This window comes from Podarcis cretensis (genome assembly GCF_951804945.1).
Source record: "Podarcis cretensis genome assembly, chromosome: 5".
NCBI classification, from domain to species: domain Eukaryota; kingdom Metazoa; phylum Chordata; class Lepidosauria; order Squamata; family Lacertidae; genus Podarcis; species Podarcis cretensis.
Window position 1 is genome coordinate 21,495,235 of NC_137174.1, and position 24,658 is coordinate 21,519,892.

Below are 24,658 nucleotides of genomic sequence, written 5' to 3' on the forward strand. Positions count from 1 at the left end.
AAATGACTACATGCTGATTTTGTTTTTAGGAAACAGTAGGATCCCTGCTTTCTGATTTATGTTCTTATGCCTGGACTCTTTTTCAGTTTGCCCCAGGTAATAAACTCATACCAGTGAACTCTGCATAACTTAAACCCCCACAGCAATCCATTTGGTGGCATGAAGTTTGAACAAAGGATGCAGGAGACTTGCAAATGATAATGCTTATAAGTCATATAGAGGAAAACTTCCATGTCTCCAGCTAGCAAAGAAGAAGCCTTAATAGCCTGTGAGAGTTAAAGAGCCAGCAGGCAAATTCCTTGACTGATGAATATCAAGTAGCACTGTGGATTTAGCAGCCAAAAAGACCTCCCCCTGGCACGTTTTTTGCTTGCTGGAAGGCATATCCCTAGGAAGCTTTTCCTGAACAAATTGCATTGTGCTGAATGAGAGTTGCACAGGAAAGATTTTTAATGGGTTGTGCATGCGCTTGAAAATGGCCCGTTTTCTCTCTTTTCAAGCTTGTCATCTCAAAGGTGCAATAGTAGTGATTATACAAATTTCTGATTAGGAGAACACCTCCCCCCAGTTTAGAGGCAAACCTCAAACAAAAAGAATGTTTTTAAAAGCATCCTGAAGTTGCACTGCGCTCAGAGAAGCCAAGTATAGTGGTACCTTGGTTCTCAAATTTAATCCATTTGACTCTCGAAACGGTTCGAAAACCAAGGCGCACGGCTTCCAATTGGCTGCAGGGGCTTCCTGCACTCAATCGGAAGCCACAGTGGACGTTCGTTCGGCTTCTGAAAAACATTTGCAAACCTGAACACTCGCTTCCGGCATTCGGGAGCTAAGCCATTCGACTGCCAAGGTACCACTGTACTCTCTCCAGAGTCATTTGTCTGCACATACCCCCTGGTGGGAAGACAATGGGGTGGCCATGTGCCCTACTTTATGAAGGACCCTTCTCTAGCTGAAGTCTAGTTTAAAGTTGAAGAATCACGAGATGGGAGATCGGGGCATTGATGTTGCCCATCAGCATCATGTAGAATAAGCAGCAACAACAAAATGCAAACACTGTGTGCGTGTGTGACTCATTCATTTAAAGTGGAATATTCCTCTGGCAGAAACATCTGGCAACCCCCAATGTGTCCAGGGGTTGTGTTCTGGGTCATCTTGCGCGACGGCAGAGTGCATATACACCTGCCTGCCCTTCCCCCTTTGAACCCTGTTATTTTCTGCCACTTCTGGGTTTACAGCAATGTTCATGTGCATGATTGTGCACAAAGTGGCTCTTCCTAGGTCTTATCAAACATAGTTCTGGCCCTGCCCATAAGGCTATTACTTTTGACAAAGTTAGCAACCCTAGACAGCTTACAGGAAGGAAAACAGAATCTGATCAAATGCTGTAGGGAGATGATAGGGCTGATACATTATGATAGCTTACTGTTTGTTTTCATATTTTTCGGCTTTATTTTACTGATGAAGGCAAGGTTTGCATGTTTGCTTCCTAAACACGCACAAAACCAGAATGGCTTATATGTTACAAATTAGCATGTCTGGGAAAAGAGTAGGCAGGAACCAAACTTCCAAATGCTCAAAGATGCAATTCCTCCATTAATATATTCTGAAGTTCTGTAGTTTTTGCCAGGGGTCTGTACATGTGCTTCCCCCATGATGGATGGATATTGTATTCGCACATGATGAGAGGGCAATCTGTGATAACCATTCCACAGTTAAACAAGTGAGTTTAATGGAGTCATTTCTGCTCTAATGCAAGGGAGAATAGCATTTAATCAGGATTTAGTGTTTTGGGGTGATGATGTTGTGGACTTGGAAAGAGGCTTGTGTGAATATCATTTGCCTTAACATCCTATTCGAAAAACCCCATCACCCAAAGCCCTTCAATATATTTTTAAAAAAAACAACACCAGCTCTAGCAATATTTTGCTTGGATGCTTGGACACAACAGATCAAACCTGATGTACTGCTTGTTAGCCAAGGCAGTACTTAAACCGCAGTAGCTCGTTTTGTGCACTAAGTAGATATCCTCATTTATGGTTCAAAGAGGCGGTGCTCCTCATTCAGTATCTGAACAGCCATTAGCGCCTGTTTGGCTACATTACCATTGATGTGGCCACAGAGCTTCTCAAGGGTTTCTTTCATCTTGTCCTCTTCAGCCTCTTTCCGAAGGTCACCTGAAGGAGATCAAACATTTTAGCGGAATAGCTTGCAAAAGTAAAGGCTGAGCAAGCAAGCAGTGTAGTATATAATAGCTTCACCTTGCAATTTGGCTTCCTCGATTATGAAACAACAGCGACTCTAATGCACTGGATGCAATCCTGACAGTGGCTCAGTCCCCCCCCCCCCGGTGTTTCTTTGTGTGGGGTGAAGCAATATTTAAAGTAATATTTTGAGAGAATGCAGGTAACTGCTTCTAGTGGGGAACAGCAAATTTTTGCCAGTTCTTTGTTTTTCCTTTATTTTGGGAGGGAGTTTCAGGCATACCTACATTATTGCATGGCTAGTGTAAAGCATTCCCTCAACTAAGACTTTGTCTCAGTTGTCTGTTATTTTTAAACGGAGGTGAGGGGAATTAATCTGTCTTTCCAACATAGTCCTACTTTAGCTGCCCCCCCCCCTTCTTCATTTCAGATCACACGCAGTTTCCATTTTTGCTTGTTAATATCAATCTTACTCCAACGTCCTTTCCCCACTTGTAAGTATCTTTTTATCTTATATTCCGGAAAGGGTTGCCGAATTATAAACAAACCCTGGGCTTCTCTCTCCCCAACCGACTCTCACACCGAAGAAAATCTTATCTCAATTCAAAACTGATCCGTGTAGCTGGTATATTCTGAAGTATGTTGTTGCAACCCTTTCCCACCAAAGCCAATTAAAGATGCAATTAAACGGAGAACCTCTGCTTCGTAATGGTGACGTAGGAGGGTTTTTGGCAGGGGAAGTGCTGTTGCACTCACGCCTCCCTGCCTCCCACATGCGATGCTGGAGCAAGAGCCAGGTACCAAGACGAACTGCGAGTGAAGCCCATTGCCCCTGTCCCTGGGGGGAATTTGCAAGGATGATTTACCCTCTGTCATCTTTGTTTGCCAATGATTCCCCGCTGCCATGGGGGCTGCGTCCATTAAGGCAGGCGGGACCGGAAGCCATATTTAGCTGAATCGTTACACATTTTACGATCTTAATTTACTTTGTGTGGATTTTGAGCATATTGAAAACCAACTTGGGGCAGAGAGATGATTGTTACCCCACACATCCATGCTGTGCTGTGGCTGCAAATTTCCCAGTATAAAATGCTCTCGCGTCATGCAGTGACAAATTCTGATTCATACTTATTGGGCTGAAATTACCTGAATTCAGCAGGCTACACAACAGACCTATTGAATTATATTTCACCTCTGGGCCTGTGCTTTCATCTTGGAGAAGTTTATGTATGTTCTGAACAAGCTTGGCCTCTTTAAATGTGTCTTTGATGATTTCTGCAAAGGAGATAAATGTTTAAGTTAATAATTGAAATTATTTTCCCCCTCAAACAATTTCTACAAATAAAGATCCCTAGCTGCCTGTAGACATGATTCCCCCCCCCCAAAAAAAACCCTAATATACAAATAGGCTAGTCTTGAATTTCCTGTATTTGTTAAAACAGACTGCTCCTTTTCAAAGTTTTCACATCAGAGACATCCATAGGTGTTTATGACTAATGCTTGTTGGAGCTTTGTTCTTCGAGCCCTGGGAAATCAAGAATCACTTGAGCTCCACAGGGACCAGCCCCCTGTTCTATAGGATTCATTTCTGTGTTTCTCTGTCGTCATATAAATTTCCTCTTCCTCCCATTACACCTTGACAATGAAGCTGTAAACAGCTCAGGCCACAGTAAGTAGCTCACCTCACTAACTTGAATCTTGCTCAGCCTTTCTCTGCTCTTTGGCCTTGCTTGCCAGATCAGCTTCCTAGTATCCTCTGCTTGCTCGGATTTCCACCCAGAAATTCTGGGCGGCATCAGCTCCTCCGAGAAGTGTCAAAAGGAAGTGGATAAAGTATCCAACAGCTTTATCTATTAAAGCCTGGGTAAGTGAATCAGGCTCTCTTGAATGGCCCATTTTTTTTGAATGAATGCCCACTTAAAGAACAACATCTAGGAAATAAATGCTTGAATACCTAAATTGACCGCAGAAGCTATCGCCAAGGCAATCAGTGCTTCATTCTGCATTATAGCATGTTCACTGGTTGCCATAGAAACCAGGTGCTTCATTGCCTGGGCCTCTTGAATGGCTTTGACAACTTCCTGCTTACAAAACAACAAGAGATTGCTGAAGTCTGTGGTGATCCAGGATTTTGTTTTGGGGGAGGGGGGGTAATTAGGAACAGAAGTGGTTATGGATAACACTTGAATAATAGACTCCATGGCAGCTCGCAAATTGATGAGAATTTTGTCTTTGTACATGAAAGAAGCTCAGTTGCCCCTCCCCACCAAATGTTTGGAGATGAAAGTCTCTTCTGAAGTAGCTATATTCAACTGAACATCATGTTAGTTCATTTGCCACGACTGGAGAGCACTGTTCTGATTTCTTCTTAACAACTGCTGTGATTCTTGTGTACAATATATAAATTTATTTCATTGCCTGAGAACAGCGGGCGTGAAAATAGCATTGGACAGTGGTTCCCAATTAGCTAATTACTGAGGACCGCCTATTTTTCAAAAGCCAAGCTATGTACCCCCTACTTTTGAAAATTTTGATAACTCTATGGTAGTTAACTCTGCAAAGCAATTTTTTGAATTTGTCCTCTTATAAAATAGGGGGGGGGAGTGTCAAAAGCAGTTAGTCCAGATGAGTTTCTGAGGGCACTGCCAGTTGTTGAGAATATGTTGTGCAAACATGCTCCCAGAACCTGTTTCATCAAAAGCAGCATAGAACCTGTGCTGCAATTCTCACTTTCAAAGTGGAATACAAAACACAAATTGTTGAGACTTGAAAATGGATCAAACCCAATGCCTTTCGTACCTGAGAACAACTGTGACGCAAAAGTGATGCAAGCAGTCGGTTTGCTTCTCCGCAGACTCCAGCGTGGTCGTTTGAATCACACCATTGCACTAGTCTGTTGAGCAGCACCGGATCCTGGCCCAGTTCCTCTGCTGCATCAGCTGAAAGACAAAGATTGGAGCAATATTGTGCGAAGTCTACAGTGAAGCAGCCGGCAATTCTCCCCTCTGTCTCTTTTACTTTAATTGTCAACTGCAGGTGGAGTACGCCTGGGTGAATAAAGCCTTTATTTGTTTCTGAGTTATACATATTTACCACTTGGTGCCAGCATCTTCAAATGTGATGGTTTTGAGTTTGTGGGTGGGCCATCACAGTTCAAGCACAACAGGCAGAATTTGCATATAATCTCAAATAAAACATTTTTTAATGGGGGGAAATGTGCATTCAGGAAAGGAAGATGTGGCTTTTTTGTTAGGACTCTAACAAGCCAATCATACAACAGAGGTTAATTTGATCACTTGAATTGTCTCTTGTCTTTCTCAAGGTATTGTGTTGGAGAGGTGCTGGAGTTTGACAAAGATCCATCTCTGGACTGTGATATTCACAAATGAAAATAAATTGTTTGACATTGCAGTCATTAAGGGATAAACGTACACACGTGACCCAAACCCTGAAGACTCAGCTGAATGCAGGAACAATAATACTCTATTGGATAAAGTATTCTGTGTGAGACAAAATGCAACTTCTGTCTGTGGAATTGTATCTGACAGCCCATTCACATCCCCCTAACCTAATAAATCTGCATGCGTAAATTGGCACTAGTTTTAGGAAATATACGGTAACAATTGTCTCAAAAGAAATTTCATGTGCACATGTAATGGGTGGCTCAGTTGTGGAGAGGTGCGAATATGAGAACTGCTGTTGGTAAACAACCCCTTTTCTGTGTTGGTGCTGCTGAAAAACGATTAACACCGAGGGCTCAGATATCTATAATTAAAAATGGGAACCTGCCGTTCTAAATTCTGCAGGCGTCAACACACCCAGTGATTGTCACGGTAATGAATTTACACTAGATAATGCAATCAACTAATTTAGCAGGGACTGGTTAGAAGACACATGTTCATGGTAGTGTATTGTGCTGAGTTAATTAAGGTCAATGTTGGCTCATGGGTAAATAGAACAGACGGCAATTAAGGTGGGAGGCTTCTGAGCTCACTGCCATGGAAGGGTACATCTTAGCAGGAAGTTGGGGTTTTCTTGTATTTGCTAGGTACAGTAACATATGAGCTTGAGGATCAGTGTGCCAAAATTCTCTCATCCCAGGAGCCAGCAAGTGTTAAAAGGTAATCAAGCCTTCTAATTCTAATAGCCAAGATAGCTTCCTGGTGAGGTTATGGGGGATTAAGGGGCTCAGTGAAGACAGCAAATGGGTGGGGGCCCTCCCTCAACAGAAAGCCAGAGAGCAAAGTTTGGCAGTGATGTGACCTGGAAGTAAAGCAGCAAGCCAGAGAGTCAGAGCAATGTTTGAGTTCAGTTTGAATCCAAGGAAGAAACAAGACCCTTTTGGGGTGTTAATGCTGGGAACCCCTCCTTCATAGGCTCAGATTGTGTTGTAATGGGACAGCAGAGCATGAGACCATGTTGCGCAAAAGATTTCTGCATTGGTTTGTCTATCCTTTCCGTTTCCGGAATAGCACTATCCTTTCAGGAATCCCATTGGTTCTGCCTGGCCTGAGCACACCAATACTTCTGGGTCAGGGTGAACCTCTGCCTGGACAAGAGCCAAATACTACCACTGTTGGTTGTTCTGGATGTCTTCAAAGCACTTCCTTAACCCAGCATTCTTGCTTGTCCTTGGCCACAATTTTGATGGAGGTTGAAGGAGGTTCATGGGAGTTAAGCAACAGCTGTGAGTGGGCTATTTGTGGGATCCGGGGAGAACATAGGCTCTTGGGTTCTATGTGAGGTGTAGGAGGGCATCTGCTTAAGCAAAATGGCCTGCTCATAATGGAACACACAGACACAATGTAGTGTCATAATCTGCGTTACGACCGAGCTGAAAAAGCTCATCTTCCGGAATCGTCCTCCGACGTGATTAACGACCTGAGCCTTTGATGAGGCTCCAGGCACATTCCCATTCAGCAGAGAATCAAAGCACACAGGTAAGTGATGAGGTTTATGGCTGCATCGCTATGAGTTTTATTACTAAGCTACGCAGACAGAAAACACATCCTCTCTCTGTGAAAGGCAGAGAGCAAGTGAAACAAACAAAGGAACAGGAAACCAATAACGTCACATCCGTCTCCCATCTCTCGTGAGACTTCCAACAGTATGGAATGTGTGGAATGCAAAACAGAGTCTTGTGACTCCAAAGCACTGCACAGTGGCAAGCGGAAACTAACATGTAGATGTGAGCCTTTATGGAGCCACCCCCTTGCAGCCTACTTCCAAACACTGGTCCTTGGAATATAGCCCTCAAACTGCACTCTCCTTTGCACTGAATTGGATGTGTATCATACAGGCTTAGTACCTTGACAGATATCACATCCATTGACTATTTTTAAATCTGCATTAAAAAAGGCCCTTCTGTCATTGGTCTGATGCTCTGAACTCGATCTAACCACACCGATAAGAACACTTTCCTGATTATTGCATAACAATGGTTCCCTTGTTTGCTATGCAGTCCTAAAGGGGGACTAGCTTGAAAGCCCTTGATATTCTCCTACCTTGACCATCCATCAACATTCGTAGTGTCCCAAGAAGCTTAAACTGAACAGGAGGCATCTCCGACCTCAAAAGCATCTGGATACGTTGGCCAACCCCTTCGTCCAACATCTGAACTTTGTTAGCCACTGGGAAATAGGTCAAAATGATCAGAATTACAATTGGTGATCTGGATCTCAATATCTGAATGACAAGTTGCCGCTAAGCTACTAAAGGCCACAGAATGTATAGTCAGTGCATGGCAAAAATCAAGGTGTACAGCAGCTCTTTGAACAAAATGTTTTGGATTGCCCGCTAAAACATCCTATTTAGATCTAGATTTCATTAACACCAATATTTTAAAATATTTGTATCAACAAGGTAGTATGGACTTCATTTAACAGAAAACATTCTAAACAGTTGTTCAGCAACCCATTGTGTTTCATTTGATCCACACACTGACTTTTTATTAGCCCAAATTAAAGGGGAATAGGAATTCAGTATTCTAATACCAAATGAACAAATCCAGCATGAATCCAGCATTTTAGAGGAGCTGCAGTGACAGCTCTGCCATTATGGACAAGTCCAGAGACCTCCCTAATCAAGAGGGGGCAAGGACAGAAAAATACAAGTAATTACAATTAAACTGATTAATTCTCTGAATAAAGCTCCAAATGACAGACCTGTGGCATGCGCCACAAATTACAGTTTCAGGTGGGCCCAATTCAGATCAAGACCATGACCCAGAAGGAAGGGAGGTTGACTGTTTTTCCAATGTCATTTTCCTGATGAAAACCCTCCACCCAGCAGCCATTTGTCTCTTTTGGAAAATCAGATATATCTGCTGATACATATTTCCATTTTAGGAGGAAACTTGTTTTTGGTTTTGGATAGATTAAGTGACTTTGAATAATAATAAAAGAACCTACAACAAATGCTCTCCATGCAACCTGAAGCAAAAAACAAACAAATCCAGTATTTTAAACCTTTGCATTCATTATTTTGGTTTGCATGTGTTTCCCAACACCTGTGCAAGAGTGCCATGCGCATGTTGATGTGTTTAGGGAAGGGTTTCAAAAAGTTGCCAGCTGCCACTGCAGATATGGAGACAATGATGTCTAGTCAAAAGTTTAACTTCCACTCTTAATGATACAGAACCTATAGGTGGTTTGACAACTTGTACCTAAAGACTACTGAGAAAGATAGATTGGGAAATATCCCAGTGGTCATACTCTTTCCTTCAAGATCAAAATACACTTCACCTGATAGGATATTTACATATCCCTCCATTTTTGAACATGTTTTTCTGCCCCCCAACTCCCCACACCAGGCTCCTCGAGTGAAGCAATTCCGGGTAATCATTAAGAGCAAACCTCCCTGGGAAGAGAAGTATCCAACCTACCAAGCAATTTCCGGACAGTCTGCGTGCTTTCTTTCTTCCTAGCCTAGGGCAAGTGCAGCAGGCAGGCATCCCTTGCTGGCAACTTTAGAGTGCTGGGAATCTGACGGCTAATTAACTTGTTTGTAATTTCCTTGGGCTTCACTAGCAGAAAGTTCAGACTGTAGGCCCTCGAGTGTGGAATGATTTTCAAAGAGAGCTCCCTGGGCAGGACTCTGAGGGTTTAATCAATTAATGAGGCCCCTTGCGCCTGCCCATACATTTTTAAAAATACTGTTTCTAATTGATTTCATTTCATGTTCAACTTGACTTTTTCATCTGTGGCTGTGTTTTTGTGTATTTCTTTTTTAAAAAATAATAATACTGATATTTTAGCAAATCAACAGAGAATACAGTTTCAGCGAAAGACCCAGATGATGTGTGTTGTATTAACAGAGACTGCTTTGGTACTGGAATGGCTCAGATGCTTAATCTCTAGGGTTCAAGCCCCACATTAGGCAACGGATTCCTGCATTGCAAGGGGTTGGACTTGATGACCCTGATGGTCCCTTCCAACTCTACAATTCTATGATTTCAAGGAAGGATGGGGTTGAAACCAACTGGGTGGAAAAAGGGTTGCTTTTTCTTACATGTTTTTCTCATCAAAGCAAACCGCTTCTGGTACGTTGGGGTTTTCTTCTCAGCTGTCACTATTTTGTGGGAGGGATTCAATTGCATACTAGCAAATTTGGGTTTGCACAACTAAAGTGGATAAAAGCTCTCTGCTGCAACAAACCATTTTTTAAATAAAAGGATGTTGCAGTAAGGAAACTGGTGGGGAAATGGACTAAAAGTTGTGGGGTAACGATTGATGGGAAGCTGTATAACCTCTGTACAAAAAAAATATGGAATTAATGCTTAACGAACAATGGAGAGCATAGAAACTCTGTGCAAACTCAGGATGAGTGCTCAATAAACAGGTTGTTTAGAAGTGACCACCTCCACCTCCAGACAGTGATGAAAACCAAATGTAACTAAAGAAAAATGGATGGGCACTGTGCCAAATAAGTTTGTCACCACAAAAAGCCTATTTTTAGTCCAATATTTTCTTGAGCAAAATATCACACCCTCCAACATTTTAAAGATAAAAGGGGACATTTGTATATATTCTAGCGATCACCACCTTTGCTCCTTTTGCTGCTATTGAACATTGTTGAGGGTTCTTCTCTGCCCAGTTTGCCTTCATTACATGAATCACATCCCATTGAAAAGTAAAGGATTCTCAGGTTCTCATTGTATATATTACAGAATAGCTGCGATTCATGCACCCTATCTAAGCTAAAGAAACACAGGAAGCTGCCCGTTCATCCATCTAACCTGGTATTGTCTATTCTCAGTTGGCTATGTTTCTTTAGGGTTCCAGGCAAACATTTTTCCCCCATCACCACCTGATACCTGATTCTTTTATCTGGAGATGTCCATATTTTTATTGAGGACTTTCTGCATCCAAAGTATGTGATAGACTATGGGGCTAGGAGTCTTCCTCCTTTGCAGATTATGAGTTCTCAATGGAAAGAAAGTATTGTATTTGCATTTGTGTCCATTGATGTGCATTTACACGTACAGTATGTGTGCTGATGTCAATATGCCACCCTACCAACTCCTGAGATTTATCATCTACATGCCAATGAGGTGGTGGTGGGTGGCTGAATCTGAAGAACTCCAGTGCACGTATGTTTACAGAGAAAACTCTTTTCAAGGCATTCTCAACATCTCTCACCAAAGATAACAGATGGACAGAGTTTTACAAGGGACAGGGTCCAGGAAATAGAGAGTCCCACTCTCACACATACCACTTCTCTCTTCCACTTCTGCCCTATGGCATGACTTTAATTTTAATTTTGTAGTTGTTCAGTTAGATAATTTGCGGTGAGGCTTTTTGTGGTACCTGGTATAGCAAGGTTTCGGAGAGCACTCAGGGCAGCATGTTGAACAGAGACATCTCCACTTTCCACATGTTGCTCCAAAAGGTCCAGAAGTTGATGTACGATTCCCAGCTGCACCATCCGCACACAGTTGCTGTCTTGAAGAAGCAGAGGGGAAGAAAGCCGATAATATAAACTTCTGACTTACCGGTAATTCTTCTTCTTATTATTAAGTTTGTATACCACCCTATTCCAGTGGATCTTAAGGCAGTTCACAACATGAAATTACCACACACACACACACACACACACACACACACACACACCCTATATATAAACACAAAACACATAATAAAAACAAAAACATCAAAATAAGATTTTAATGACAATACTTCATATAGGACAACAGTAAAGCTGTGGATCAGTTCTGGTAACCCTTTCTCCTTTTTAAACCTTCCAGCAGTACCTGGAACTTTTGCCAAAAGCATGATTTGTGGCAAAATTTCAACAGCAAAGGGGAAGATCTTATCATTATTATTGATCTCTCTCTCTCTCTCTCTCTCTCTCTCTCTGTGTGTGTGTGTGTGTTAAACCTGCATTTTGACCAATAGATTTTTAATTCAGTAATGTTCATGCAAGAAGCTGGAGAGCTGATGTGGTTGCAGAAGTGGTCGACAGCATATAATAATAAAAGAAGTTGCATGCTGTCATTTGCAAGCACAAAACACCCAATGGATTTGTCTGTTGCGCTATGCTAAAAACAGAAGCTTCTGCTAGCAGAATGTTGTGCGAGCAGGCTGCCACAAGTGGATATCGCCGAATGAATTATTGCTTTTATTGATCTTAAGAAAAGCATCCTGGGAACTTTTTTGGGCTGAGCAGCAGGATAAAATGCGTTCAGTAAATAAAGTATATAGGTATGTTTACCATTCCTGGCAAAGTTAGCAATGGCCAGAGCCCCCGTCAGCTGTAACTGGGTGTGCTTGGAAGCAAGCCATGTTCCAACACTCTGGTAGATAACACCATTCCCTTCTGCAAACAGCTGCTGCATGGATTCATCTGTAGTACAACAAGCAGAGAGTTACTGATTGGATTATTATAGCTTTGTTTACTGCTGTGAAGAGAAGCACCTCTCTATGGGCTTTTCTGTATAGCCTGGTAGCTGATGTCTCTTGTGAATAGTTACTGGAGGTCAGGTGATGTTAGGGTGGCGGCTAACACATCACCACAAACAAGGAAATGCATAATAATAAAAAGAGAACAAATATTTGCATACGTTGTTTTCTATGTATGGATTCAAATAATGATAAACATGATTTAAATTGAAATACAGTGCTTCTCAACATAGCAGGAAAGTTGACACCTAAGAGCTGCAGGTGGCGGTTGCCCTAATTTTATGTGTGGTGGGGAGCCCAGAGGGAGAGAATGGGAGCTGAGAAATGAGGAGAAACAAAACAGATGGAAGGAGGAGAAGGAAAACCCTTTGCAAGTGATCCCTTCACTGTCCTTTCTTTGACAGACCACTGGGGGAAGAGGAAGAGGAGGGAGGAAAAAAGAAGTGGTGGACTGCCCATTTTGGTCTCTGGTCATGCTCACTGCTAGGCCCAGATACCGCTACCACCCAACCCCTGAGAGATTATTCTCAAGAAAAAGCAGGCCTCAAGAGAAAAACAGGTCCACCACCCCTTATGTGAGAGGAGGTATCTTCATGCTACCACCAAAATATTCAGCATGATATCTGACATTTTCCTTCATCACATAGAAATGTGTTTGTTAGCACTAGTTGCTGCAGCAAGGATAGTCCATAAGTTCTCCAGGTGGACTACTAACACGATGTTGCGCATGTTACAACAGTGGACTGTGGCTCTTCCAGTTTTGGTCTGAGCTGTGGTGGAGGTTCAGGTTTAAGCCATGCCCAAGACACCACATACAACCAGTCTTGCAAGTGGCACAGAAATGGCATTAAGAAACCCAGAACAGAGAGAGATGAATCTCTGAAGAAGGTTGATCCCAAGTTCCTGTGGAATATGCGTTTTGCAAAGCAGCACAAGGGCTGAAGAAAATGCAGGCCAATAATGCTAAGAATGCCAAATCTCCAGCTTGCCTCCAGATGGCAAAAGGGACTGGGCTCACAGTTGTTTTCTTCTCTTTTCACTCAAGGCATTTTGTAGAAATAAAACTAAATATAACATGTGGTGGGAAAACAACAACTACAGTGGACTGTGGAGAAGCCAGAATTGGTTTCAACTTCCTCCATATGCTGAAGGTAAGACACAGCTCACTCCCGAGTCAATGGAAGTGACCAAAAATCAACATTAATAAAAACAAGAACAACCCCAACCTGCCTAATTCATTAACGTAAGTGACTTGTTGTCCTCACTATCCCCACCAGTAAATATTAAATGAACAATTGGATAATTAATTGGATGCTTATTTTACACAGATTGCTTTCTGTCTGTAGTAATTACTACAATTTTGTAACCATAAAAAGAATTAACTGTAATTCCCAAGTGTTTATATTTGAAACAGATGCCAAGACTCCTCTCTTTATCTAGTTAGATGAAACAATAAGAAGCTGAAATAAATTTGATCTTCTGATAAAATTACCCTTGTCAGATTAGCTAAATTTAACCTACTGCAGATAAGCTAAAAGCAAACTTATATAGACTTGATGTCAGGTATCACAAAAGGCTCCAGTAATTTCATCTTACTCCCCTGGAGGGATGGGAAACCTGCAGCTTCCAACATATTACTGTACTCTGACTCCCATTAGCCCTAGCCAGCAAGGCCAATGGTCGAGGTTGATGGGAGTTGTGGTCCAACAGCATCTTGAGGGCCACAGGTTCTACACCCACCCACACAGAATGTCGGAGATGCTGACTCAATCATCCTCCTGCAAACTTTGGCCAACAGCTAGCTGACTAGCTCTTAAATGCCCGAGGCGAACTTGTATATACGCAGGGCCAAACACTAGCATTACAATCATACTACAAGGGTATCATTCCTTTTTGTTTCCGTTTTTTAAAAAGCCATCTGTGGTGGAAAATTCCCCCCAGGAATCTGGAAACGGCAGACCGCAGCTGTGTCTGTAGCAAGGAAAAGGAAGCACTGAAGCAGATGGCCCTCCTGCAGCTGTTCTTGTTTTGTGCATCTGGACTCGCTCTCCCTGGGCTCGCTCATTCTTACCTCCAAGTAGCAATGACACAATCAGATCCGACGCAGCCTTCAAGCTGCACACATCTTCTGGCTTGGAACTGTTTTGCAGCCTCTGCAGGATCTCAACTATGGCTTCCTGAATACCAGCTTCAACCAACTGAGATTTTAGGGCATCTGTGGAAGTCATGATAAACAAACATGTTTAAAGCTTCTTGCCAAGTGTTGCTAACCCCAGACAAATGAGGGCTCATTCTCACACTATGATTTACATCTCATCCTAATAACATGCTGGTGCAGGAGCTTACCCAGGGTTTGTGTTTCCTTTGGAAATGAGGCACAGCAGAGACTGTGGTGTCTTTATGGCATATGGTTTATTTACAAATGTATACAACTTGAACAATGGAGGGGTTCATAGCATTAACACCCCAAAAGGGTTTTGTTTCTCGCAAAGACATCCTTGAATTCAAACAGAAATCAAACACTCCAACTCTTTCCAGTTTGCTGCTTTACTTCTAGGTCACTTCCCTGCAAACTCTGCTCTAAACTCTGGCTTTTGTCCTTCTCACTAACCATAGGCCAGAAGAATTATAGAATCATAAAATTGCAGAAGCCCCCCCCCCACTTGCTGTCTCACACAGAGCTCCTTTCCTTTCTTTCCCTAAATGGCTCACCCCCACCCCCAGGTGATCACCTCAAGAGGAAGCTAGCCTGGTTTATATTATAACACTTTCAAAATCCAGGGGTTCAGAAAGCTGGCCTGGCTTGATTAGCTTTAAACATTTGTTGGATCCAGGGATTAGCAGGACCTGGCACTCACAAACTCATAACAATGTGAAGTAAGATTGTGTGAGAAGAACAAAGTCATGCTATGTGGAGGAGACCCCGATACAGGAACTTCCCATGCGATCTCTTATGACATACCTACATGTATCAAATGTCCTCAAGTTTGGTGAGGATGCTGAATGCTCTCTATCAGAGATGCCTAGTGATGTCTGCCCCAAACTACAATACCCAGGGTTCCCTGGCAAGAGGGAATGACTATTAAACTAATATAATTCTGTAGCATAGATATATTCTTTAACGGGTGTAGTAAGGAAAAAAGTCATGGAGAAGTTGCACCCATGCTTCTGGGATAACTTTTGTAGTGTGTCTGTTACTCAACCAAAAAAAGATTCGTAGGTTGGAAGGGTCAATATAACACATCTTAAAAACCTGTCTCCACACTAATTTTGCCTCTCCTGCCTCTACTTTGCTGACAAAGGTCTACTAAGAAAGGAGTACATTTGCAGTTCGCAGGAACACTTACTGAAATGGAAAAGAGAGCATCCGAGTCGTTTGCAAACTAGTCTAGAAGCTCTTGGGGTGCTTGAAAGCCAAATTCTCTGCTAATTCAATCAAGACTTCAAATCGCTTAGCACTTGTTTGCTGAAGAGAGCCCAGGACTCTTATGCCATCTTTCCAATTAGCATCAAAATGCTGCCATCTTGAGTCAAGCACCCCTTATTCAGAAAAGCTTGGCTTAATTTGGATTCCCTCATGTTGTAAGCTCTTGCGCCCCCTCTCTTTGAAGAGTTCTCAGAGATCATAAGGAAGTGCTGGTATACAATTACACTCCCCTTGATTTCTTCCCTCTCCGACTCTCCAGCTTATCAGCGCCTGCCACTTCAACACCCCTCCTTTGCCTTCTGAACACTGAAACATCAGGATGCAGTTGCTCTTGGCTCAATGCCCACCTCTTCTCTCCCTCCCTCCTTCCCTTTTCCATATCTCTCATCCTCCCCCTTCCTTCTGGGACAAGCCTCCAGTAATTTACCTTGAAATTGCCTTTTGTTTTACTTTCTCAGTACAAACACATTTTCCTGGAAAAGCCCAGACCTCATCTCTCTTGCTCCCTCCCTTTGGCAGTCACTCCACTGTTTAATGCTGTGCTCTGGTGAATTTTGGTAGAAAGTGCTATTTTGGGGTCAGTTGTACTCGAGTGACAGCAGCTTGTCCTCCAGTGTAACAGAGCCAGAGCCACGGAGGGAAGAGATCCCACCAACAGTGCATCTGAATTCCCCATAGCATTCATGTTCCAGGAAGGCTTATTCCTTGAACGTGACTTTCAGAAGACCAGAGATGCATGTGCCAAGCAAGTGTGGAAACAAGGGAGAGGGAACCCTAGAAGAGCAGTAAAGGTAAAGGTAAAGGGAACCCTGACCATTAGGTCCAGTCGTGACCGACTCTGGGGTTGCGGTGCTCATCTCGCTTTACTGGCTGAGGGAGCCAGCATACAGCTTCCGGGTCATGTGGCCAGCATGACTAAGCCGCTTCTGGCGAACCAGAGCAGCACACGGAAACACCGTTTACCTTCCCGCCTATTTATCTACTTGCACTTTGAGGTGCTTTCGAACTGCTAGGTTGGCAGGAGCAGGGACCGAGCAACGGGAGCTCACCCCATCGCGGGGATTCGAACCGCTGACCTTCTGATCGGCAAGTCCTAGGCTCTGTGGTTTAACCCACAGCACCACCTGCGTAGCAGTAGGTGCTATCAAAGGCCTGTTCAGACAAGTGTGATTTGTGTAATAAAAACTTTGAATCTCTGTGTTCTCTTGTCAAATAACATTGGGTAGACACTGTGCAATAAAGCAGCCAGATAAGCATTGTGAAGTCATGCACTTAGCCCATAGGCAGTCAATATGGTGCTCTCCTGATGCTGGAATTCCATCATCCCTGACCACTGGCAAATGCGAATTGAAGCTCAACAATATATGGAGGATTGTCTCCATATATTGTCACCATGTTGTCTACCCCTGGCTTAGACATGGTCATATTGAATTTTGTTGTGCGTCCTGTTGTCATTCCACCATCAAACAACTTATAAGGGCAGATCCATACTATACATTTAAAGCACATTCAACACACTTTTAAAGCACTTAAATGACTTCCCCCAAAGAATCCTGGGAAGTTTAGTTCCCTCCTCACAGAACTACACTTCCCAGCACTCTTAACAAGCCACAACCCCCAGGATCCTTTGTGGGGAAGCTATGTGCTTTAGCTGTGCATTGGGTGTACTTTAAATGTACGACAATAAGGACACTGAGGTCCAGCTCCAAGGGCCTTCTGGTGGTTCCCTCCCTGTGAAAAGTGAGGTTGCAGGGAACCAGGCAGAGGGCCTTCTCGGTGGTGGTGGAACGCTCTCCCATCAGATGTCAAGGAAATAAACAACTATCTGATTTTTAGCAGACACTTGAATGCAGCCCTGTTTAGGGAGGTTTTTAATGTTTGATGTTTTATTGTGCTTTTAATTCTGTTGGGAGCCACCCAGAGTGGCTGGGGAAACCCAGCCCGATGGGCAGGGTACAAATAAATAATTATTATTAAGCATGGATTTCCCACAGTGCAATATCCTTCAGATCTATCTACAGTGCTGTGATGCAGTGCATAGGTCCATACTGGAACTACGTGGGCAGGACCAATTGCATGAGTCTTTCCCAGCCATTCCTTCCACTGGGTGACAATTAAACTACGAATTTGAAACTGACTCTGCCCACATGGTTTTGGCACCGCCTGGCCCTGCTCCTACTCAAATGGAGGTGAAGCAAAGGTAGGTGAAGACAAGCAAAGGCGATCTGTCACCAGCAGGAGCAGATTCTCTTAGTTGCTCAGACCAATAAGCGACCTTGACCCAAAAGCTTCAGGGAGTATCACCTGGGTCACTATGACCTATTCAGAAAGCTTCCTTGCTGGTGCAGCTGGTCTGCTTGCGATTCCCTCCTTTGGCTAGAAGCTTGGTGGTTCAAGGATGCCAGTTCTTGTGGGATCAATGTCTGAACAGGTATATATATATATATATATATATATATATATATATATAAGAACTGTAGAGTGGGAAGGGATCACGAGGATCATCTAGTCCAACCCCCTGCAGGAATATTTTGCCCAACATGGGGCTCAAACCCACCACCCTGAGATTTGAGACTACAACATGCTAAAGTGCCCTTTTGGTCCTCTGCATAATCTTGTGTGTGAGTTAAAGGCGATGACCTTGTTGACAACTGTCAACCTTATTATTGTAGCTGGGTTTTTTTTTTGTTTTTAAACACCCCAAAATATCTTGATTGTTTTGAGTACTGAGACACACTTAAAAGCAGACTGTTGGTTGAAATCAGGACAGAGTTTCCATTTAATTATGAATGAACAAACGGAGGGAGTTGGTGGGCAGGCTAACATTTGGAATTACGGATATGAATAACTGTGACATTTCCCTTAAGTTATTTCATTAATCTAAATTTGGTTAATTGAAGTTGACCATGCTGCATTAATCAATGGCTAATGTCTACTGTGATCTCATCAAAACAAAGGCTTTGGGAGCTTTTAAAATATAATGCGAGTAACTGAGGACCTGCACTGGGTTATACATCCAAAGATACAGGACCGCTGTGATTTGGGTACCTGTTTCTTTTGCATCCCTCCATTATCTTCACTGTCATTGCTGCTTCACCTCACATTACGTTTTTAGTATGGCATCACATTGTACATGACAAATATGTAACACATGTGTTAAGGCATGTATGCAACACAGATAAATGTCACAGGGAAAATCCATCTTGGCAGTCATTCCTTACAATCATTTTATTTATTATCTGCACCTATATCCTGCTCCCAGGTCAGGTTACAAAAATATCACAAAATAAATACCATGTACATTAAAAAAAAAAAGATGTTTTAAAATCAACATATCATGTTTTCCAGATACAATGTGTGAACCAGCCCTAAAAATACATAGTTAAATGTACATTTTGGGCTGTCTGGTGGTTGGTTTTCAAGTTTTTGCACTCACACCCAGTCCCCAGATTTCTAGAATGAGAATTTCAGGAGCTGGCTTTTCTACTTAAAATGCTCTTAGAGGTTATTAAGTTTCTGGATAGTGGGTCAAATGCTTCTGTCAACAGCTGAATTAAAAACAAAGGAAGAAAAAACAATTTTGTTCTCATACAAGTTGACAGGGTTCTGAACAGTTCTGTTTGAAACATGCCTTTGAATCAAAGTGCTTTCCCTCTCTCTCTGATTCAATAAACAAACAGTTAGCTTAGATAACTGCTTAAATGCATGTGAAACCATCCCAGGGTATCTCATCAAGATAGCTTACCATTCTCTGCTAGTGTGTGAAGAACCTCAAGGATGATTTCTACCTTCTCATGGTGGTTTGCTGCCCGTAGCTGATGTACCAAATGTTCTGCAACTCTGGTCTTGCTAAGGGCCTGTTTAGCAGTGTCTGCATAAAAGATCAAATGTCTGTGAATCACTTCATCTCTGTATGAAACATAAAGTTCTATCTGATTAGAAATGAGAAATCACTGTGTTGATTCTGCAAGGTGCCTTCTTGAAATGTTACCTGCTGTGTGGACTCCAGGTCAACAAGAGAAAAAAGGTCAACCCCTCATTTAAAGCTTTAGAGATGAAGGGGAGAAGGGTTATTTTACGGAGGCTATAGCTACTGTTAAAACATTTTGTATATAGTGCAGTGGGTGACTGACTACATCACATTGTGTGCTGCCATGTTGACAACAGACTCCCTTCTTTGGCTCCACAAATGTTTTTCTTTGTTATGCCCTTGTGCTTCTGAGTACATATGCAATAGAGCTGGGTGAGACTTAAAGCCAAGGCCCTTTCAGGTGAGACAAAAGCATAATACAACCATAAGCAAATTGCAAGATTCACCTATATCTGCAAGGTTGGATAAGGCCAGCAGGTTGACACGGACAAGAGGTTCATTATCGGGATAGTCTGACATTATCCTGACCAGTGACGTGATCACCTCTGCCCCCACCAGCTGCTCCTGAAGGTCATCTGGAAAAGACAAGTGCAAAAATTAGGAACTAGGAGCAACCTCTTTGAGGGGTTTAAGACCTTCTGAGCACTCTCTTTATGACCTCTTCTCGTTATTGCTGAGTGTACATGATGCTGTTTGAGCTGATGTTGTGAGCTGCCTTGAGGGCCTTTGGACTAAAAGGTAAGAGACAGGTATTTTAAATAAATCAAGGGTCAAAACAGGCAACACTTAAGAGGAAAAAATATTTCCATTGAATGCAGCTAGTTTGAAAGACACAATCAGGAACATAGGTGGCTCCAACAGGTAGAGTTGCTGGACTATGTGTCATGGTCTGGTTGGATGCAAAGGAGTGGTGGGAGGCACCAGCAGAGGAAGCCCCAAGCAAATGGCCATGGGAAAAAGGCACAGAGTCAGGGGAGTTGTGGTAGTATGAAGATGAGTGGTCAGAGGGAGAAGAGGAGGTGTCGGAAGCTGAAGAGGCAACAGGGTTGAGTGAGCAGGAAGAGGCTGGGGCAGAGAGCAGTCCAGACTCAGAGGCACAAGAGGAGGCTGGCGAGGAGGTCCAAGAGGCAGAGATGAGTCAGGCTGCTGAAGAAGCCAGAGGGTTTCCCTCTCCTGCTGTGACCAGCGCCTCTCCGGACATGGAGAGGAATGAAGAGGGCAGAGCAAAGAGAAACAAGACAAAGTAGCTCAGATTTCTGGGACCTTCAGTCCTCACAGCTGCCTCATTGGGAAGAGTTGCTGTGATCACCAGGCCTGAGCTACTTTGGTTTCTTTGAATAAAGAGCTTAAATCTCACAGCACGCCACCATCTTTTCTATTGATAAACATATTCAACACCTTTTTACTTACTGTTATCATAGCAGATACGACCAATGGCCCTGCCAACATGAAGCAACATCTCTTGGTCTGTGCTGTCCAATAATGGGATCAGGACTGGCACCAAGCCAGCATCTATACAGTGGGTCTTCATCTCCTCTGCACAAACAGAAGACAGAGGCTATGTTCACCTAGCGTTCTGATATTGTAAGCAAGCATTGTAAAATTGAAAGAAATGAGGTTTCAGTTAGGACTATAATGACAGTAAAGCCATTAAAACTGGGACAAATGTTCTAATTTTGGTCTCATTAACATGGCAATTCTGGAGAAAGATAAACGCAAACCTACTAACACATCAGCATATTATGTATTAAGGGGGGAAGCAGTCCATACTTTTGAATTTGATTAATTTGGTGAAACTCGTGTTATGCTCATTAATAGAAGCTAAGAAGTGACAAGTGTCCCTCTGAACGCAATTTTTAATTAATCTGAGAGAATTGGATTAACTACCCAGACATTTCTTGGACATCTTAACATTAATCTCCTTTTTCTTGTCTCACTTAAAAAGCAGATAGGCCCCTAAGCATACTCAAATACTACCGAAAGAGGCATAAACGTACATGTGCCCCTGATGTAAAACTGGGCTTTTCTTTTTTTAAACTGCCCCCCTCTTCAAATAGAGTGAACTGATAAGTTGGTTGAGAGAACCCAATGCATTGGTGGGACGGGACGCAGAGTGTCCAGAAGACTCTATGACGCTTTGAGTGTCCACTGATATTCTTAAGCTTGTGAAGAGAGCCGAACTATTTCATGTCTTTTGGGGGCTCTTCTGAAGGATTGGCTGTTTTGCCTGCAATTCAAAATGGGTTCCTCTCCTCCTCTCAAAAAAATGGGCATCATCTTCCAAATCCAGCAACCTACTAATTGTGGAATACGGTCCACTCTCTACATGCAGGAAGTGTGGCCTTACCCAGAGCTTCAGTCTGATCCTGCAACTTGGTATTTTCAGGAAATCTCTAAGAAGAAACCAACATAGTTGCAACTTTTTACGTGACACAGTTCAGAGCCCTATATGGACCCCATATTAGCAGGCACCATTCACAGACAGGCTCTGGAGTTATAGTGCCTTGCTAGGGCATTCCACACTGATACCTGCCCATCCATGTGCCTCTTCTAGAGAGGACTGAAGTCCAAGGCTAGTGTAAGGCTACCAGACATCTCCATTTCCTGGGGACAGTCCCCGGATTTGTGAATAAGTCCCTGGACAAATTCCATCCCTGGAATGTCCCCGGATTTAATCTAATGTCCCCGGGAAACGCAGCAGCGGCAGTCTCAGCAGCCCAGAGCAGTTGGCTCTGGCTAGCTTCAGGAGCTGCTCAGAAGTCCCCATATGATGGTGGTGCAGGGGCTCTAAGATGCAGCTTCTGGGGTGCCTCCACCTTCCCCGACCCCAGCAACTAAGCTGTGAAGGGAGGCTTCATGCTGCCTATCGGAGCAGCCTCCCAGCTCCTTGCATGCAAGCAGGAGTGGACCGGGAATCTCTCAGCTGTGAAGGGAGGCTCCACGCTGCCTATCAGAGCTTGTGTGCAAGCAGGAGCAGGCAAGGATCTCTCAGTTAGGCAACAGGAAGCCTCCCTTCCCAGATGAGGGATCCCCGCCCCCTCCTGCTTGCACACAAGCAGGAATGGGATTGGGGCTGCTCTGATGGGAAGGGAGACATTGCGCTGCCTAACAGATCCCTGCCCCCTCCTGCTTGCACAGGAGTTGGGATGGGGCTGCTCCGAAAGGCAGTGTGAATCCTCCCTTCCCAGCTAAGGGATCCCCACCCCCTCCTGCTTGCATGCAAGTAGGAATGGAATTGGGGTTGGTCCAATGGGAAGGGAGGCATCACGCTGCCCAATCCTCGCCACTGCCACCACTCTTGGCCCTCCTTCTCCGCCTTCCATGCCTGACCCACCACTCAACGCTTCCCCACCACTACCATCAAAGAACCAACAACTCAGGGGCTGCCCAGGCTCATGGAGAAAGGGGATAGAAGCCTCGGAGGAAGGGGAAACGTGGCGGTTGAGGTCAAGGCAGCAGCCGCCCCTCGGCCACCGCCATCACTGCAGCATCGTCCAGAACGTGTTTTAATTAATTAATTAATAAATTAATTAATTCATTAATTAATGTGTCCCTGGATTCATTGAAAAAATCTGGTAACCTTAGGCTAGTGGTTAGTGGCCTTCAATTTGATTTCTCACAATGCTGCAGCTGCTGTGTCAGCTTAGAGCATTGTACAGGTGCAATAGTGCCTGCTGTGTTTTTTGTACACAGACACCCATGCCTCAGGTTGACACAACATCTAGGGCACTTTGGGGAAAAGCAGCTTCTTCTGCTGCTGCTGCTTCTGCTTCCAGTTAAAGAAGAAAAAGCAGAGAACAGCCTCTTCTTCTTCTTCTTCTTCTTCTTCTTCTTCTTCTTCTTCTTCTTTGCTACAGAATATGTCCCTTCCCTGCAGTGAACTCTGGAGAGGGTCATGCACATAGCAGGGGTCCCACTGGAAGGCACTTTGCCAGGAGCATGCTCAAATTGGGAGCTGCTGTTGGCCAGAAGCAAATGGCAAATAAATAGCTACACTTTTAAAGGAAAAACAACAATGCCAGAAGCAGTTTGATTCCCTTTAATGGCAGTCTGTCATCTATGAGGGAGTGCAAGCAGTTCTGAAAGGCATCTGTAAGTTTCACTGTTGTGGTGCTAATGAACAGACTGTGACATTGTAGGTGTCCAGGAATCCCGAGCAGATAAATCTATCTGAAATATCATGCAATGTACCGTTTTTAGCTATCTCTGCCAGCACCTCAGCTGCCTTTACTGCACAAAGAGGGTTGCTCTGCAGAAGTCTGGCGAAAGCTGGCAAAACATCACTTTCAGCAATCAGGCTGGAGGTCTTGTGCTCTGTTGTGATAAAAAAAACATGACCGGGTTAAAGGGCAGGGGAAATGGGATTCTCGACGATATGAAACTTGGGCTGCCAGGTCATAACCGGGAGGAACGATGACCACCTTATGACCCAACAAGTCTAATTATAGATTATGGATTGAAGCAAGTTGGCTAAGGGAGGTCTGTGCTAATGAACTCTTTCTCCCGGTCTGGTCCTGGTCATTTAGTCTTGCCACCTGAGTCTGTTCAGGTTAAGCTATAGCTGGTGCTGCTCCCACCACCCACTGAAAATGCTTCCTGACTTATATTATAAGGATTATAAGGAAAGAATTTTGCACAACCAGTGCAGTAAGTAAGGGGTGTGTGTGTATCTGTTGCTAATACTGTTGGTTTTGTGGCCTCTTCATCTCCTGTGGATAGATCAACAATGGCGTTGGAAAGCTTGGGTTCAAAAGCCCACTCAGCTAGGAGTGATCTTGGGCCTACCTCAAAGGATTGTTGAGAGAATAAAAATGGAGAAAGGAACCACACACACTTCCTTAATTTTTTTACAGGAAAGGCTTGCACCCTTTTTACAATCTTTGTGAGCTTATCAGGTTTCACGTGTTAGCAGTATTTAGCGGTCCAAATTTCTTAGGCATTAAAAAATAGCAGACTGACCGGCAACTTATCAAACCAGACCATTATAACTGAGCAGCCCATTTCAATGTCAGATATGTTGTGCTGCTGAAATGTGTATTTCCTTGAATGTATCTTGAATTGAGGTGATGACAGTAGCCAATAATATTCATTGTTTTGTTTGTACGCCTGTCTCCTACGATTGTGTGGATGACAGTATGTCGGTAAGGTAGTATTGCTTAATGGTACTAATTGGTGAATTTGGGGAAATTGTTTTTGGTAAAAGTTGTACACACACACAGTTTGTTACGTAGCATAAAATGCCATTGCCAAAGCAGTGCCA

At 43.4% G+C, this 24,658-nt stretch overlaps 1 protein-coding gene and 1 long non-coding RNA gene across 4 annotated transcripts in view; one reads left to right on the forward strand and one right to left on the reverse strand.

The window, feature by feature from the left end:
• Positions 1–1,425: 1,425 nt before the first annotated feature.
• LOC307215899 (rap1 GTPase-GDP dissociation stimulator 1-like) overlaps positions 1,426–24,658 on the reverse strand; it is a 36,966-nt gene continuing 13,733 nt past the window's right edge. For all 3 annotated transcript variants that reach the window (XM_079975693.1, XM_079975694.1, XM_079975695.1), the window contains 12 exons: positions 23,590–23,712; positions 20,809–20,934; positions 19,845–19,973; positions 19,273–19,398; positions 14,172–14,315; positions 11,913–12,044; positions 11,009–11,143; positions 7,706–7,831; positions 5,001–5,140; positions 4,156–4,282; positions 3,348–3,476; positions 1,426–2,174 (listed from right to left, as the gene is read on the reverse strand). In XM_079975693.1, the coding sequence (XP_079831819.1) occupies positions 2,032–2,174; positions 3,348–3,476; positions 4,156–4,282; positions 5,001–5,140; positions 7,706–7,831; positions 11,009–11,143; positions 11,913–12,044; positions 14,172–14,315; positions 19,273–19,398; positions 19,845–19,973; positions 20,809–20,934; positions 23,590–23,712 (1,580 nt within the window). In that variant the 3' untranslated portion in view covers positions 1,426–2,031. The remainder of the gene's footprint in view (positions 2,175–3,347; positions 3,477–4,155; positions 4,283–5,000; positions 5,141–7,705; positions 7,832–11,008; positions 11,144–11,912; positions 12,045–14,171; positions 14,316–19,272; positions 19,399–19,844; positions 19,974–20,808; positions 20,935–23,589; positions 23,713–24,658) is intronic.
• On the forward strand, positions 4,248–5,791 carry LOC307215943. The gene is made up of 2 exons (XR_013838761.1): positions 4,248–4,524; positions 5,524–5,791. It is a non-coding gene; the product is annotated as an uncharacterized lncRNA (long non-coding RNA).